General features: G+C 47.9%; 1 protein-coding gene across 2 annotated transcripts; it reads right to left on the bottom strand.

The window, feature by feature from the left end:
* Window positions 1-7141: 7141 nt before the first annotated feature.
* TBRG1 (transforming growth factor beta regulator 1) lies at window positions 7142-16190 on the bottom strand. Of its 2 annotated transcripts, none has more exons than XM_070727565.1 (2): window positions 16133-16190; window positions 7142-11576 (listed from the first exon to the last, which is right to left on the bottom strand). In XM_070727565.1, the coding sequence occupies exon 2, from the start codon at window positions 11530-11532 to the stop codon at window positions 10510-10512; it is 1023 nt and encodes a 340-aa protein (XP_070583666.1). In that variant the 5' UTR covers window positions 11533-11576; window positions 16133-16190; the 3' UTR covers window positions 7142-10509. The 2 variants fall into 2 exon arrangements, with proteins under 2 accessions (XP_070583666.1, XP_070583667.1); XM_070727566.1 differs by lacking the exon at window positions 16133-16190 and adding an exon at window positions 16065-16106.
* Between the last annotated feature and the right edge of the window lie 600 nt (window positions 16191-16790).

The following is a 16790-nucleotide window of genomic DNA, read 5'->3' as shown; positions in this document are numbered from 1 at the left end:
AAGGGGGTTGGGAAGGAAATAACCGTATTTTTTGGAGTATAAGATGCACTTTTTCCCCCTCGTTAAAAGTGGGTGAAAATTTAGGTGCATCTTATAGATCAGGGATGGCGAACCTTTTTTGGCTCAGGTGCAAAAAGGGTGCACACGCACACCATAGCGTGCCCACATCCATAATGCAATGTCCTCCTCCCACACATGTGCACAACCACTGCTCTGCCCCCTCCCCCGCCCCTTTCGTGTATGCGCACAGGCCTCATTGAAGCTGTGGAGCTAGCTTCCCTACTAATCTTCAGATAGTTGTAGCCAGCCCTCCCACAACTCGGCCCATTTCTTCTGTCCCCAGCAAGGCTTTCCTGAAGGTCCCTGTAGCCTATAGGAATGTTTAGGATGACCCAGAGCTCTGTTGTCAGCTTGCAAGGGCCTTTCCTGAAGGCCTCTCTAGCTCAGTGTTCCCCAACATTGGCCACTTGAAGATATTTGGACTTCAACTCCCAGAATTCCCCAGCCAGCATTTGCTGGCTGGGGAATTCTGGGAGTTGAAGTCCAGATACCTTCAAGTGGCCAAGGTTGGGAAACATTGGTCTAGCTGATAACAGAGCTCCGGATCGATCTGGAGCTCTATTATTGGCTGCAGAGGCCTTCAGGAAAGCCTGGCCAACTGCAGAAGAAATGGGTCGAGGTGTGGGAGGGCTGGCTACAGCTGTCCAACGCCGACGACGTTCCTGAAGACCTCTGAAAGTGAAAAGAAGGCCGGACGTGAGCACACAAGTGATCTTTTGGTTGTGCCGTTTTTCATAGTCCCCAGGCTTCAGGAGGCTTTCCTGAAGCTTGGAGACAGCCAAAACAACAGAAAAGGCCGAAAATCAGCTGTCCAGCCTGCGTATGTGCACTGGAGCTGACACAGGGCAACACCTTATGTAGTCTCATATGACTGTGTGCCACCTGTTGCACGTGTGTCTTAGGTTCGTCATCACTGTTATAGCCCAAATAAGAACAGTTTTGGCCTCCCAACCCCCCAGTACATGTGTTTTCGCCCTCCCAGGCTCCCAGCAGCACTCTTAATGCTCCGCATGGCCTGTTTTCACCAATAACTGGCCCATTTCTGGGTGCTCAAGTCCTCTGTGCATCATATTTTCACCATCGCAGGGCCCCAGAAGCTCTGCAGGCCAAAAATGGGTGGGTTTTTTGGCAGAAATGGGCCATGCGGGGCACTACAGTGCTTCTGGGGGACTGAGAGGGCAAAAATGCAATACGCTAATAATAATAATAATAATAATAATTTATTAGATTTGTATGCCGCCCCTCTCCGAAGACTTGGGGTGGCTCACAACAATAATAAAAATAATGTTACAGTGGAACACTAAGGGCTTGGAAGCCCCAAAATGGGCCCGTTTTTGGCCAAATGGGCTAGTTTTGCCAAAAATGGGCCGTTTAGAGCACCACAGAGTGCTGAGGGCCAGGGAGGACCCATTCACCATGGCCCTTTCACTGCTGGCATAGCCTATTTGCCGTCACCAATCTCCACAGCCTGGAACTGGCTGAAAATGCGACACACACAGGCCAAAAACAGAACGTTTGGAAGCTGAAAATAGCCAAAGGATGGGGGTTGGCAGGACTTTGGCAACATTCGGTGTGTAAGATGCACCATAATTTTCACCCACATTTGGGAGGGGGGGGGAAAGTGTCTCATACTTTGAAAAGTATGGTACTAAGAAAAATCAGTAACAGGAGGAAAAAATCATAATAAATATCAGTCATTGTGTGCTTGAGTTTTTGTATGAATTTGAAAGCTCTGCAATGGTGTTTCCCCTATAGGCATAGATGTGCTTCTGGATTACTTTGAAAAGTTCTACCTTTATTTCCTAATACTGTATACAATGGAAAAAGTACAGGAACACTTGTAATTTAATTGCTAGTCTATTAGCATTCATACATTACAAAACGGCACAAGAAGAGGAGTTACAACACTCAGTTACAATAAGAAAGTATCTTAACACAATACAGTGGTACCTCAAGATACGAACCCCTCGTCTTACGAACAACTCGTGATACGAACCCGGGGTTCAGAAAAATTTTGCCTCTTCTTACGAACTTTTTTCGAGTTACGAACCGGCGTTCGGGAGGCTGCTGGGAAGCCCCCCGGCTGTTTTAAAAGGTGACAGCCGGGCGGCGGGGCTTCCCAGCAGCCTCCCGAACACCGGTTCGTAACTCGAAAAAAGTTCATAAGAAGAGGCAAAATTTTTCTGAACCCCGGGTTCGGTTCGGGAGGTTGCTGGGAAGCCCCCCAGCCCGGCTGTGACCTTTTAAAACAGCCGCGCGGCTTCCCAGCTGTATCTGAACGCCGAACGCGGAAGTTCGGGTTTGGCATTCGGCTTCGAGAAGCTGCTGGGAAGCCGCACGGCTGTTTTAAAAGGTCACAGCCGGGCTGGGGGGCTTCCCAGCATCCCCCCGAACCCCGAACTTTTGCCAAACTTCCGGGTTCGGGGGGGGTGCTGGGAAGCCCCCCAGCCCGGCTGTGACCTTTTAAAACAGCCACGCGGCTTCCCAGCTGTCTCCGAACGCCAAACGTGGAAGTTCGGGTTTGGTGTTCGGCTTCGGGAGACAGCTGGGAAGCCGCGTGGCTGTTTTAAAAGGTCACAGCCGGGCTGGGGGGCTTCCCAGCACCCCCCCGAACCCAGAAGTTCGGCAAAAGTTCGGGGTTCGGGGGGGTGCTGGGAAGCCCCGCCGCCCGGCTGTCACCTTTTAAAACAGCCTGGGGGCTTCTCGGCGGCCTCCCGAACGCCGAACCCGGAAGTTCAGGTTTGGCGTTCGGGAGGTCGCTGAGAAGCCCCCAGGCTGTTTCAAAAGGTGACAGCCGGGCGGCAGCGGTTTTTTTTTTGGTTGCACGGATTAATTGACTTTACATTGTTTCCTATGGGAAACAATGTTTCGTCTTACGAACCTCCCCCTGGAACCAATTAGGTTCGTAAGACGAGGTTTGACTATTAGCTTGGGGTTGATTGTATCTTCACCCATAAAAACACAATTTACAAAAACCTTTGATACACTCATTTGAAGATTCCGGGTGAAAGCAGAAATCTATAAATTCTACATGTTAATTGACGTCTAAGCTGAACACATGATCTAACATTATTACCTCTTCAATCAGACTATAATGGAAATATTTTGACACCAATTGCCAGCCCAGCTGCAAAAAAGCTCAACAAGCAGAATAGATGTTCAATTAATAGCTAGAAAGTTGGGGTTTTTTTACCCTGGCATGCCCTGGTGTACTCCAGGGGGTTAGTAAGCTATAGGTATATTCATTCCATCTCATCTCACATGATTTCTGAGTATTTATTTTATTTATTTATTACTTAGATTTGTATGCCGCCCCTCTCCGAAGACTCGGGGCGGCTCACAACACGTGGAAACAAATCATAAATAATCTGACAATTTAAAATATTTAAAGATTTAAGAAAGACCCCATATACTAACAGACATACACACAAGCATACCATATATAAATTAAACATGCCCAGGGGGGGTAATACTTTGGCTGTTTGGGATTCAAAATTTAGGTATCAAGTCTTGGCTTGCCATACCTCGAAGGAGGGGGGAGACAGCTGCGGGAGATTTTGTTTCAGAGGAATGGGCACAGCTGGGGATGCTGACTATGGGGATGGGCTGGCAATAGGCATGCCTATATTAATGCAGGGCTATTTACAGCGCCGGGAGGTTAGCTTTGAATCTGTTAAACCTCAGCCCTGACAGATTGTAGCCAAATTAAAACCTGCAGCAAGCAGCCTTGTCTCCAAGTTCGATCAGCCAGCATACGGAAAGTTGAGAGAAAGTCAGCGCTCACATCCATCACCAGCTCCAGGCCCTCTGCCAATCACCTATGCTCACTGGAGACTCCAAGCAGATCAGCCCAGCAAAGAGAGGGTTAAAGGAACACTGACCTTCTCTCAGCACCTCTCGTACCAGCTGGACATGCTCCTCCATGGTGGTAGTATAGATTAATACAGTGGTACCTCATGATACGAACTTAATTGGTTCCAGGAGGAGGTTCGTAAGGTGAAAAGTTCGTAAGACGAAACCATGTTTCCCATAGGAATCAATGTAAAAGCAAATAATGGGTGCAAATCCTTCAGGAAAATCCCAAACTTTAGAAGGGAGGCGAACAGAGGGCAGGGAGGAGCAGCTAAAGGGGGCGGGTGGAAGAAGCAAGGCTAGGCTAAAGGGTGAGTGGGAAGGAAGAAAGGCAAGGGGGGTGCCCCTCCCTTTTCTTTCTTCAAAAGACACCCTTTCAGTGCCTCTGCAAGCACGCTGTTCTACTTTTTTAAATGCAAACTTTCCCCCTCCAAGCCGCCCCTCCCTTTTCTTTCTTCAAAAGACACCCTTTCAGTGCCTGTGCAAGCACGCTGTTCTACTTTTTTAAATGCAACTTTCCCCCTCCAAGCTGTCCCTCCCTTTTCTTTCTTCAAAAAAGGGGGAAAAAAGAAACCCCTTCGTCCCAGCAGCAGCGGCTTGGGTTCGTAAGGTGAAAATAGTTTGGAAGAAGAGGCAAAAAAATCTTAAACACCGGGTTCGTATCTCGAAAAGTTCATTAGAAGAGGCGTTCGTAAGATGAGGTACCACTGTATATTGTCCAGGTATACCAACACCCCGCTATGCAGATGTTCATGCAAAACACTGTTAAATCAATTGCATGAAGACTGCAGGGGCTACCTGTAGCCCAAATGGCATCATTTGGTACTGGTAATTCCCCAGCAGGCAATTCAACACTGTCTTCCATCCAAGTACCAATGGGGCAGCCAAGAGGGCCAATGGTGGAGCGCTATCTCCGTTGTTATGTCACCTACCAACAGACAGATTGGGAAGAACTGCTGTTTGCAGACGTGGCATGTAACAACACGATGCATAGCAGCACTGGCTTCACTCCATTCCGTGTGGTCTACTTTATACCTATTCCTGAATACTCGCAAGGACCTTCCCTTGCTGGCTCGATGAGTGGATGGTTGCCCTATGGAATCTATGGGGCATGGTGAGGACAGCCTTGACCAAAGCTGCAAAGTCATACAAAGCCCAGGGGGACAAATCCTGGGCCCTTTACAAACCTTTCCAGGTGGGAGGGAAATTATATCCATCAACCAAGTAAACACGGTTGACAGTACCTTGCAAAAAGCTAGGCCCAAAATTCCCCATTGTACAAGTGATTAATCCAGTAACTGGAGCTACGGTTGCCTCGCATACTATGTCGTATCCACCCTGTTTTCTACAGTAGTCTGCTCAAGCCCATAGAGGACATGCATATTAGAATACTACCATGTGTTGTGGTTAGCTCTGGCCCAGCTCCCGCCCCAAGGAATATGCAGGTGGATGTGGGCGAAACATCCACATGCCGCAGGCCTGTTTTGCTCCCGATGGAATCTGCCGACGAAGCCTCCTCTGATCAAGGAAGCGTGAGTGACAAGGAAGAGGGGAGTTTGGCAGACAGCCCAGGAGGAGATCAATCATCCTTATCATCCCTGGATTCTGAACAAGAATTAATGAAACATCCACGCATGCGTAGAGTGATGCATAGGAGACAACAACTGAAGGATTATTACAAGAAAAAATGAGGCCGCCTGTGGTTGGGTGGGGCTGCTGTAATTAGTGCAACAGATAAAAGTGCAGCCTGATGTTTTAGCTTCATGGCAGTTTATCTGATTCATTGTTTCATCAAGATCGTGGTTTTTGTGCTGTTCAAGATTGTGTGTGGACTCTCTGGACTTTAGAATTGGACTCAATTTCCCAGTTATTGGGTGAGCAATTGGATTGAATTTAACCTGTGCCTTGTGTGTACCAGAAAATCCCTTTGACATTTAAAAAGGGAGCTGTTTCTGTTTTTCTGTTTATAAAAACTTTTGGGTTTTCCTTTTATCGTGTGGTGTGTGTCTTCCTGGACTAATTACCCTGTAATTACAGGCGGTTGAAACACGCCGGAAGAACACCATGGCTGCCAAGAAGGGGTGGGGGTTAGATCGTAGGCACCCAGATCTTACCCAGGGATTAACATCTGTTGTTTCCTGTTTTCCAGATGCGGCCCTGGTAGGGGAAGCCACCTGTCAAGCCCTGGCTTGCGATACCTGGGGGACGGGGTGGGGAAAACGGCTACGGGAGTGATGTGGCTGCAGCTGACGTCCCAGGTGCTCTCGATAGCTTCCTGCTCCTTCAGCCAGCATGCGCATCCCTCTCAGCTGATCGGTGCTGACGGCAGCACAGCTGATGGGCGGAGGATTCTGAACCGCTGTTTCCTAGCCGCTGGGATTTCTAATGACTGCGGCTGCAACTCGGGAAGCCCGGAAGGAGGAATGGATTGAGCTGGATGCTGGCTATAGGGGTGGGCTGGGCCGTGAGTGTGCCTCACTGAATGGCTGTCTGGTGCGCCCCCCAAGGCCGTCATGGGCGTCCTTCAGGCATGTGCGCGCCTGTTGGTGCAAGATTTGGCTTTTGCGCATGCACAGCAAGCAAAATCTTGTGTGAGGACACATGCGTGAGATTTCAGCGATTTTCGCTGATACTTTTGCTTTCGCGCATGTGCAGAAGCAAAACAGTAACCGAAAATCACCGAAATCTCACTCGTGTGAATGTCCTTGTTGCACATGCGCAGAAACCAAATCTCATGCATGCGTGCATCAGGGATGCACAGCTGGAAGTGAATCCTGAAACTTCCTACCAGGACAGAGCATTTGACTGCAGCAGCTGCTGCCCACCACTAGTGTGCCTATGTTAATGTGGGGCTATTTACAGCATAGGGAGGTAATAGTTCCCAGCGCTGATTTTGAATGTGTTAAACCTCAGTTGTGCCAGATTGCAGCCGAATTAAAACCTGCAGCAAGCAACATGTTTCCAAGTTTTATTAGCCAGCATACAGACAGCTGAGAGAAGGTTCAATTTCTAGTTATCAGAACATGTGTAGTTGTATACTTTCCCTGATTTCAGATGTTATAATTTATAACACTGGATGTATTGGCTTAAGATAGGATTCTCAGACTGAAGTGTAACTCCCTGCAGAGTCCCAAAGAAATATTACCAGTAGTCCTAATTTAACAACAATTCATTCAGTAACAGTTCAACGTTCCAATGGTGTTAAATGAATGATATTTATGCTTCGTCCTTGAAGTTTATTTATTTATTTATTAGATTTGTATGCCACCCCTCTCCGAGGACTCGGAGTGGCTCACAACAAGAAAACAGTACAAATCCAATATTTAAAACAGTTTAAAACCCTTAACATAAAAACAATCATACATCTCATACAGACCATACATAAAGTGGAAACGGTCCAGGGGAATCAAATGACAGCAGAGGTGGGTTTTGAGGAGTTTGCGAAAGGCAAGGAGGGTGGGGGCAGTCCTAATCTCTGGGGGAAGTTGACTCCAGAGGGTTGGGACCGCCACAGAGAAGGCTCTTCCCCTGGGTCCCACCAGACGATATTGTTTCGTCGACGGGACCCGGGGAAGGCCAACTCTGTGGGACCTAACCGGTCGCTGGGATTCGTGCGGCAAAAGGCGGTCCCGGAGATATTCTGGTCCGATGCCATGAAGGGCTTTATAGGTCATAACCAACACTTTGAATTGTGACCGGAAACTGATCGCAACCAATGCAGATTGCGGAGTGTTGGTGTAGCATGGGCATACCTGGGGAAGCCCATTTTTGCTCTTGCAGCTACATTCTGCACGATCTGAAGTTTCCGAACACTTTTCAGAGGTAGCCCCATGTAGAGAGCGTTACAGTAGTCGAACCTCGAGGTGATGAGGGCACGAGTGACTGTGAGCAGTGAGTCCTGGTCCAGGTAGGGCGGCAACTGGTGCACCAGGCAAACGCCCTCCTCGCCACAGCTGAAAGATGGTTCTCTAATGTAAGCTGTGGATTGAGGAGGACGCTCAAGTTACAGACCCTCTCTGAGGGGATCAATAATTCCCCTCCCCAGGATAATGGATGGATAGATGGAATTGTCCTTGGGAGGCAAAACCCACAGCCACTTTGTCTTATCAGGGTTGAGTTTGAGTCTGTTGACACCCATCCAGACCCTAACAGCTGCCAGGGACTGGCACATCACTTCCACTACTTCATTGACTGGACATGGGGTGGAGATGTACAGCTGGGTATCATCAGCGTACTGATGCTACCTTACCCCATGCCCCTGGATGATCTCGCCCAGCAGTTTCATGTAGATATTAAATAGCAGAGGGGAGAGGACTGAGCCCTGAGGCACCCCGCAAAGGAGAAACCTAGAGGTCGACCTGTGACCCCCCCCCACTAACACCGGAGGTAGGAGGAGAACCACTGAAGGGCAGTGCCTCTAACTCCCAACCCCTCCAGCCGGTGCAGGATACAATGGTCGATGGTATTGAAAGCCACTGAGAGGTCAAGAAGCACCAGGACAGAGGATAAACCCCTGTCCCAGGCCCGCCAGAGATCATCCATCAACGCGACCAAAGCAGTTTCCATGCTGTAACCAGGCCTGAAACCCAACTGTTTAGGGCCTAGATAATCGGCTTCTTCCAAGGACCGCTGGAGCATCACCACCTTCTCAACAACCTTCCCCATAAAGGAAAGGTTGGAGACTGGACGATAATTATTAAGGATGGCTGGATCCAGGGAAGACTTCTTGAGGAGGGGGCGCCTGATTGCCTCCTTGTAGGGAGCAGGGAAGGACCTCCTTGCCAAAGAAGCGTTGACAATCTCCTGGACCCAGCTCTGTGTCACCTCCCTGCTGACCGAAACTATCCAGGAGGGACACGGATCCAGCAAACAGGTGGCGGAACTCACAGCTCCAATGGCCTTGTCCCCTTCATCAGGTGTCACCAGATCAAACTCTTCCCAGACAGATGGACGAGGACAGGCCCCAGTCACCTCGACTGACTCATTGTCAGTCAACTCTGTTATCCAATCGGAGTCGAGGTCCGCCTGGATCTGAGCGACTTTATCAGCGAAAAATGTGTTAAAGTCCTCGGCACTGCTCTGCAAGGGCTCCCCAACCCCCTCCCTGGTTAAGAAGGGAGCGGGTCACCCTAAACAGAGCGGCCAGGCGAGATTCCGTTGATGCAATCAAGGCAGCATGGTACGCGCATCTTGCCACCTTGAGCACCACTTTGTAAGTCTTAATATGAGCTCTTACAAGTGTTCGGTCAGATTCAGACTTACTCTTCCTCCATCGCTTCTCTAGACGTCTCTTCTGGCGTTTCAACTCCCGGAGCTCCTCGGTAAACCAAGGAGCTCTATGGGGTCTAGTGCCATGGAGAGGTCGCAACGGCGCAATCCTTGCTCCTGGTACACCTGGACAAGCCAACAGCTTGTTTGTCATAGGCAGAGCGGGAGGGTGGTTTAAAAAGGCTTTAGCACAAGAATTTCTGTATAAGGAGCTGGACTGCTCTCCAAACCGGTTCCCACTTTGGATGAGCTAATGACAAAGTCAAGATCTTCTGCAGCTCTTCCTCTACAGCAGTGTTTTTCAACCAGTGTGCCGTGACACACTAGTGTGCCGCGAGACATGGTCAGGTGTGCCGCGAAGCTCAGAGAGAAAGAAAGCAAGAGAGAGAGGGAAAGAAAGAGAGAAAGAAAGCAAGAGAGAAAGTAAGCAAGAGAGAGAGAGAAAGAAAGAAAGAAAGAGAGCTAAAGAGAGAGAGAGAGAGAGAGACAGAGAACAAGAGAGAGAAAGAAAGCAAGAGAGAGAGAAAACAAAAGAAAGAGAGAGAAAGAGATAGAGAGAAAGAGAGAGAAAGAAAGCAAGAGGTGGAGAGAGAAAGAGAGGGAGGTAGGGAGGGAGAGAGAAAGAGAGCAAAAAAGAGAGGAAGGAAGGAAGAGAATGAAAGAGGGATGGGGAGAGAGAGAAAGAAAGAGGAAGGAAGGGAGAGAAAGAGGGAGGGAGAAAGAAATAGAGTGAAGAGGAGGAAGAGAGAGAGAGATAATTTTTTTGTCCAAACTTTTTTTAGCCCCCCCCCCCCCCCCCAATGTGCCCCAGGGTTTCATAAATGTTAAACATGTGCCGCGGCTCAAAAAAGGTTGAAAATCACTGCTCTACAGAACAAACACTGCTCCGGAATAAATGGAAATGAAATAAAGCCACATCATTTTGCAAAACTAAGCAATCTCACATCTCTCTTTTTTGGGGTGGGGGAGATTTTGGGGTTCCAAAAGATTGTGAACCTCAGAGTTGAAAAAGTTCCACAGCCCCCTTTAAAAGACCTGATCTCCCCCAATTTAGTCGTTTTTAAATGACTTCTATTCATACTGTTCCTGCAGAAAACGTAAGAAATAAGGCGGCTGCTTGGAGCCGCTGTCAACCTAAAGGTAAAGGGGGAAAAAACCTCTGGAAATTTCAATCTATTCTAGTGATTTTCTTTTATGTACATTGAGACCACATGCGAAGACAAATTCCTTGCGTGTCCACTCACACTTGAATAAAGAATTATATTCTATTCTACAATAGGAGCTGGAAAGAAAGGGTGGGACCCCTGGACAGCTGCCCTCTGCCTGTTCTCAGTCGGGGTCAGTTTCTGGACTCGGAGGGAGGGGGGACCCAGCGGAAGTACCACAAGGCAAGAAAAGTTCAGTGTAGCCGTTTCCGCTGGGCGAAGAAGGAGAAGCCGCGGGGAAACCTAGATTCAGAGGCCCGGCCAAGCCTTGACTCTGGAAAGCCTCAAAATCGGTGCCTGGATTCTTCGGAGACAGCCCTTCTGGAGGAGGCCCATCGTTGGAGCGACAGACTTCAAAGCGGCACCAGCGGTACCCAGCACACTTATGAGCCCCTGGGCAGCTCTGGATCAGGTGCTGGATTGCAGGGTGCGACAGCCCAAAGAATTCGGCCCCTGCTGTCTCAAGCTGGCCAGCACCCACGGCTTCCAACAGCTGGCCATGGCAGGCATCTGGGGCGGATCCCGCTATTACAACTCCCAGGTCGTCTTCAGGGGCAATTTCGAAATGTGGCCCGGTGCCCCCGTCCTTGATCTGGCACGTGTAGAGGCAGCGGTGAATCGGCCTGCGGGTGCTGGCGAAAACCCTGGTGCTGCAGTACCCCACAGGGTAGATGGCATTCTCCGTGTGGAACCCAGGACGGTCAGTGATGATCTCACCCAGACTGTAGACGGTCAGTGGACCTAAAGCGATAGGGAAAATCGGCCGTCCGGCAGGGTCCAAAGCAAGCGGGGGGACCAGCCGGCGGATGCCCAGCTCCAGGGGTGCCCTGCGTTTGGACGCTCGGCCATTCTCTTTGCCTTTGCGTTCTCGGCGTATTTTGCGAGTCGGCGGCTCATCTGGCGAAGGTTGCAGGCTGGCAGCCACGGCTGGCGTGGAGGATTCGTCCTCAGCCAGGGCTTGTGCCTGCAAGAGGCGAGTAAGCAGGAAACGGCGCTCCTCGCGCACCTGCAGGTATTTGGCCTCCAGCCGGGCAATCTCATCGCACAAGGCTGCGTTCTCATAAACCAGCACCTTGGCCACGCGGCAAAGACGGTGAAACTTCAGGCGGTAACGCTCGTCCTGGTTTTTCCGTAGGTTTTTCTTCATCGTGGGCAGCAGTCGAAAAGAAAGGGGGCAGGCAGAAGATGGCGCTGGGGAGGAAGAAAAAGCAAATTTAAAAAAAACAATTAGCAATTATGTAAATATTTCCAGATGTATTCTACAGAGGAATAATTGAATTTGTCATCTGCACCTCAACAACTGTCTGGTTTGGTTTTGCAACCCAACAAGACCGACACAGAGGAGAATCAGAACTGCAGTGTTCTGTCTGGGTGCCCCCAGACTTCAACACCAACTGGAAAAAGCAGCCAGACACGCTGGTAAAAGCAAAAGCACTTTATAGTTTGAAAAATAAACACAGAGAAAAACCTGTTCTTCCCAACAGGCAGGCTATGAGACTTCACAGCAGAGTCCTGATGGCCAGACAATACAGCAGACTTCTTGCTGGCACACCCACCATTGTAGAGAATAAGACCCACACCTTTTCCCCCCAAGGTTTCAGTATTCAAAGTCACAAACCAGAATTCCAAGACGCCAAAGATCACAGCCAGGTCCCAGGACTCCCAAAGATAATACTCCACAAGCCAGGAAGGGTGGGTCTGCCTTTTCAGCCTTTCCGGAGAGCACCACACCCAAACCCAGCTGTTGCCTCTTTAGTGCTGAAAGTACCTGGCTAATTGTCCCCTTCGTTGTGTTGCTCTTCTCTGCCGGAGATCGATTATTGCTTGTGCATTTTCATCTAAGGAATCCAGGCTGCTTGCTGGGGAGAGCTCCCCCTCGGGGGACTCTAGCTGTCCTCCCTCTCCCTCAGCCTGAGATTCCTCCTCCCCGTCTGCCTGAACCTCCTGTTCCTCATCCTCCCCCTCTGAGCAGGAAGCCGGCAGAGGATCAGCCGTTCCCTGAGGGGCCTCAGACGGAATCACAACATGCAGAAAAAACAATTGCTGCCAACCTGCCTCCCATTGAGGACCTGTATACTGCACGAGTCAAAAAGAGGGCGGGGAAAATATTGCATCAGCGGAATCCCGCCTGGCCGCTCTGTTTACGGTAACCTGCTCCCTTCTTAATCATGGGGGAAGTTGGGGAGCCCTTGCAGGGTAGTGCCAAGGATTTTAATATGTTTTTCACTGATAAAATCGCTCATATTCAGACGGACCTTGACTCCAATTGGACAGCAGAGTTGACTGACAATGAGTCATTGTCCACCTGTCTGGGGGGAGTTTGATCTGGTGACACCTGATGAAGTGGACAAGGCCATTGGAGCTGTAAATTCCGCCACCTGTTTACTGGATCCGTGTCTGGTAGGAAGTAGCATTAATGCCTAGCTGTGTTTTGCGCTTCCTCCTCTGCCTCCTTCTCTTCTTCAGCGGCGGTGCTCCCTCCCCCAGCAGCAGTGATGCTGTTGCTGCTGCTTCTGGCTTGCGGCTCCCGGCTGGAGGTGGGTGGGCACGGGGAGGAGAGCCGGGAGTGGCGGGGGAGACAAAGGGGCCTTGGATGCCGGGAGGTGGGAGTGGGGCAGGTTGCGAGGGGGGCAAGGCGGGGGGCTCAGCCTGCACTGGATGGAAGGGCGGGAGGTGGCAGCAGCGGCTCGGCAGGGCTTTGAGCTACCGGGCCGAGGAGTGTCGAGCACTGGGCTGTGGGGAAGGGGGTTCCCTAGGCATCCTGCAGACAATACAGCAGGGTTCCGCCTCTAATTTTTTAGAGGGAAAGAATGAGAAAGAGAGGGGGAGGGAAGAGAAAAACAGAAGTGAAAGGGAGAGAGTGAGAGAGAAATGAGAGAAAGATTGAAAGTGAGAATGAGAGAGGGAGAAGAGGGAAACAAATGAGAGAAGGAGAGAGAAGGAAAAAGAGAGGGGGAGGGAAGAGAAAAACAGAAATGAGAGGGAGAGAGGGAGAAAAGAGGGAAGAGCGAGAGAGAAGTGGAGAGAAAGAAAAAAAAGGGGAAAAGAGGGAGGGAAAGAGAGAAGTGGAGAGGAAGGAAGGAGAGAGGGAAGGAAGGAGAAATGGAGAGAACAAGGAAGGAAGGAGGAAGAATGAAATGAATGGAGGGATAGAGGAAGGAAAGATTGGGGGGGGTAATTTTTTTTAAATTTTCCTCTCAACATACATTCAAACAACAGTGCACCATCTAATTTTCCATGAATAAAATGCAATGTTTTGTTAGTAACTAATATCAATCATCAAAAAAGTTGCAATTCTTTTTCTAATCTTGTCATTTCTTTTAATTAAATTCCCTCCTTAATGTTCCTTCAAAAAGTACAATACCAATTATATTTCTAACTTATTAACCATTATGCCAAAGTGCTTCCTTCTTTCTTTATACATTTTTCTATAAACCAAGAAAACCTTGTACAGCCAATCAGATGTTAACAAAAGAATATTTTAAAAAAACATAAACATATACGAATTTTAGACTTCTTTCCCCCCTCTAAATAGTACACTTACCAGCCCATCTAACATTTAGCCAATTAATACTTATCTACATTTCTTACTTAATTATTAATCTTAAATTTCAGTCAATTTGAGAAAAGAAAAAAAGGGAAAAAATTCTAAATAACTATTTTCAATCAATTAAAAATCATTAACATCATCAATCTCCCAACAATTCTAAATTCAATTTACGCATTAATCCAAATCAGTATCACCTACTACATATCTTATTATAAGCAATACTTCTAACTTTATTAAAACAGATCAGCAATTCTTAAATTCATGTATCTAAATAGAAAAAATAATTAAAGTTAAAAAAAGAGCAAACAAAACAATATTCCAAGGTTAATCAACTCTTTTCAAACTCCAATTTCTTTAACCTGAGCGGAACTCCTCGATCCACAGCTCACATTAGAGAAACATCTTTCAGCTGTGGCGAGGGGGGGCGTTTGCCCAGGTTCGCCAGGTGAACCAGTTGCGGCCCTATTTGGACCGGGAGTCACTGCTCAATCACTCATCCACTCATCACCTTGAGGTTCGACTACTGTAACGCTCTGTACGTGGGGCTACCTTTGAAGAGTGTTTGGAAACTTCAGATCGTGCAGAATGCAGCTGCGAGAGCAATCTGCATTGGTTGCCGATCAGTTTCCGGTCACAATTCAAAGTGTTGGTTATGACCTATAAAGCCCTTCATACCACCGGACCGGAATATCTCTGGGACCGCCTTCTGCCGCATGAATCCCAGCAGCTGGTTAGGTCCCACAGAGTTGGCCTTCTCCGAGTCCCATCGACTAAACAATGTCGGCTGGCGGGACCCAGGGGAAGAGCCTTCTCTGTGGCGGCCCCGACCCTCTGGAACCAGCCCCCCCCCAGAGATTAGGATTGCCCCCACTCTCCTTGCCTTTCGTAAACTTCTTAAAACCCACCTCTGCCGTCAGGTATGGGGGGCCTGAGACATCCCCCTTTGCCTATGTAGTTTTATGGATGGTATGTTTGTGTGTATGTTTTTTAAATAATGGGGCTTTTAAAAATTTGTAATGTTAAATTGTTATTTTAGACTTTTGATATTAGATTTATTATTGTATATTGTTTTATCACTGCTGTGAGCCACCCCGAATCTGCGGAGAGGGGCGGCATACAAATCTAATTACGGTAATAATAATAATAATAATAATAATAATAATAATAATAATAATAATAATAGTATCTCGGTCACTTTGCTGGCTAAGCATCCGAAATCTCAGTACCATAAAAGGACTCCAAGTTGGGGGAGGATCTTTAATTGGAATGTTTGGGGAGGGCTGGAATTGTTTATTGGCCAAGTGTGATTGGACACACAAGGAATTTGTCTTTGGTGCATAAGCTCTCATACATATAGCATAAACTAGAATAGAATAGAATAGAATTTTATTGGCCAAGTGTGATTGGACACACAAGGAATTTGTCTTGGTGCATATGCTCTCAGCGTACCTAAAAGAATATAAGGATAAATCCTGATCATAGTCATAAAAAATACATTCATCATAAATCTTAAGGTACAACACTTAATAATAGTCATAGGCTACTAAATAAGCAACCAACATAAAACATATTAGGAAGCTAAATAAAACAGTATAAACCATAAAGCTACAAGCAACAAAGTTATAATCATGTAGGAAAGCTGAGAAGAATAATAGAAATACAGAAATTGAAAGAGATAGAACAGGCATCCGTTTTAATAGCTTCCAAAGTGAAAACTAATAAAGTGGGAGCAGACCAGATCAATAGCTGCCATCACAATAGGCTCACCCACTCGTGCTTTTTTTAAAGGTATTCCTGAAACTTGGCGACTTTATGGACTTTATCTCCCAGAATTCCCCAGCCAACATGAGGAATTCTCGGAGATGGAAGTCCACGTGTCTTAAAGTCAAGTCTGAGAAATGCTGATCTCCGGAAGGGGAGGCATACAAACAAACAAGCATCAGCTACTAGCTGGAAATTATAATAGCTTGTTTGACCACTGCGGATGACTTGGGATAGCAGCGAGACTGGACACGTGATCCTTCGCCCCTTCCAGCCAGTAAACCCTCCCCGCCGCCGCCGCCGCTCTTCTGTTGAAAGCGCAGAATTAATCAAAATAATGCAATTATGTGGTGACTTGCAAAGCGCACCATCTCTTCCGCCCCCTTCTCGACTAATCGAGATTATTATTGCAGAACTCTGACCGCCCGATTCTCACCCAGCGATCGCAAGCAGCACGTCTTCTCCGAGGCCTGTGCAGGAAGCGGAAAGGGCTGAGATTCTCCCGATGCCAGCGTCGCCCTTTCCTTGCTGAGGGGCGGCATAGCGCCGTCTCGCGGCTGGCAGCGCTTCGACGGGGCAGGGTGAAAATTTAATGTAAGGAGCCCGTCCTCGCATCCGCTTCCTGGCAGAGCCGCTGTAGCTGCACACGTCTGGCTCTGGTCTATGTAGAGCAGGGGTCCCCAAACTTTTTACATAGGGGGGGGGCAGTTCACTGTCCCTCAGACTGTTGGAGGGCCGGACTATAAAAAAAACCTATGAACAAATTCCTATGCACATTGCACATACTTTATTTAAAGTAAAAAACAAAATGGGAACAAATACAATATTTAAAATAAAGAAGTAATAAGTAATTAAGTAATTAATTAATAATTAAATAATAAAGTAATTTATACTTTTTTATTAACAAGTAAATTTAAACTTAAATCAACAGACTCCATTTCTCCTTCCTTGCTTCCCTCCTTCTTCTCCACTTCTGTCTTCCCTCTTCCTTTTCTCTCATTTGTTTCATTTTCCTCTCCCTCGTTCTTTCCCTCCATCATTTTCTCATTTTTTTTCTCTCTCTCTCTTTCCATCTCTCCCTCTTTCTTTTTCTC

This window comes from Erythrolamprus reginae, chromosome Z, assembly GCF_031021105.1.
Source record: "Erythrolamprus reginae isolate rEryReg1 chromosome Z, rEryReg1.hap1, whole genome shotgun sequence".
Classification (NCBI taxonomy): Eukaryota; Metazoa; Chordata; class Lepidosauria; order Squamata; family Dipsadidae; genus Erythrolamprus; species Erythrolamprus reginae.
The sequence above is the reverse complement of the archived record's forward strand: the minus strand, read 5'-3'. Positions and strand labels throughout refer to the sequence as shown.

Coding starts and splice junctions, on each gene's coding strand:
- TBRG1 (XM_070727565.1), bottom strand. CDS start 11,532: ATGAAGAAAAACCTACGGAAAAACCAGGACGAGCGTTACCGCCTGAAG.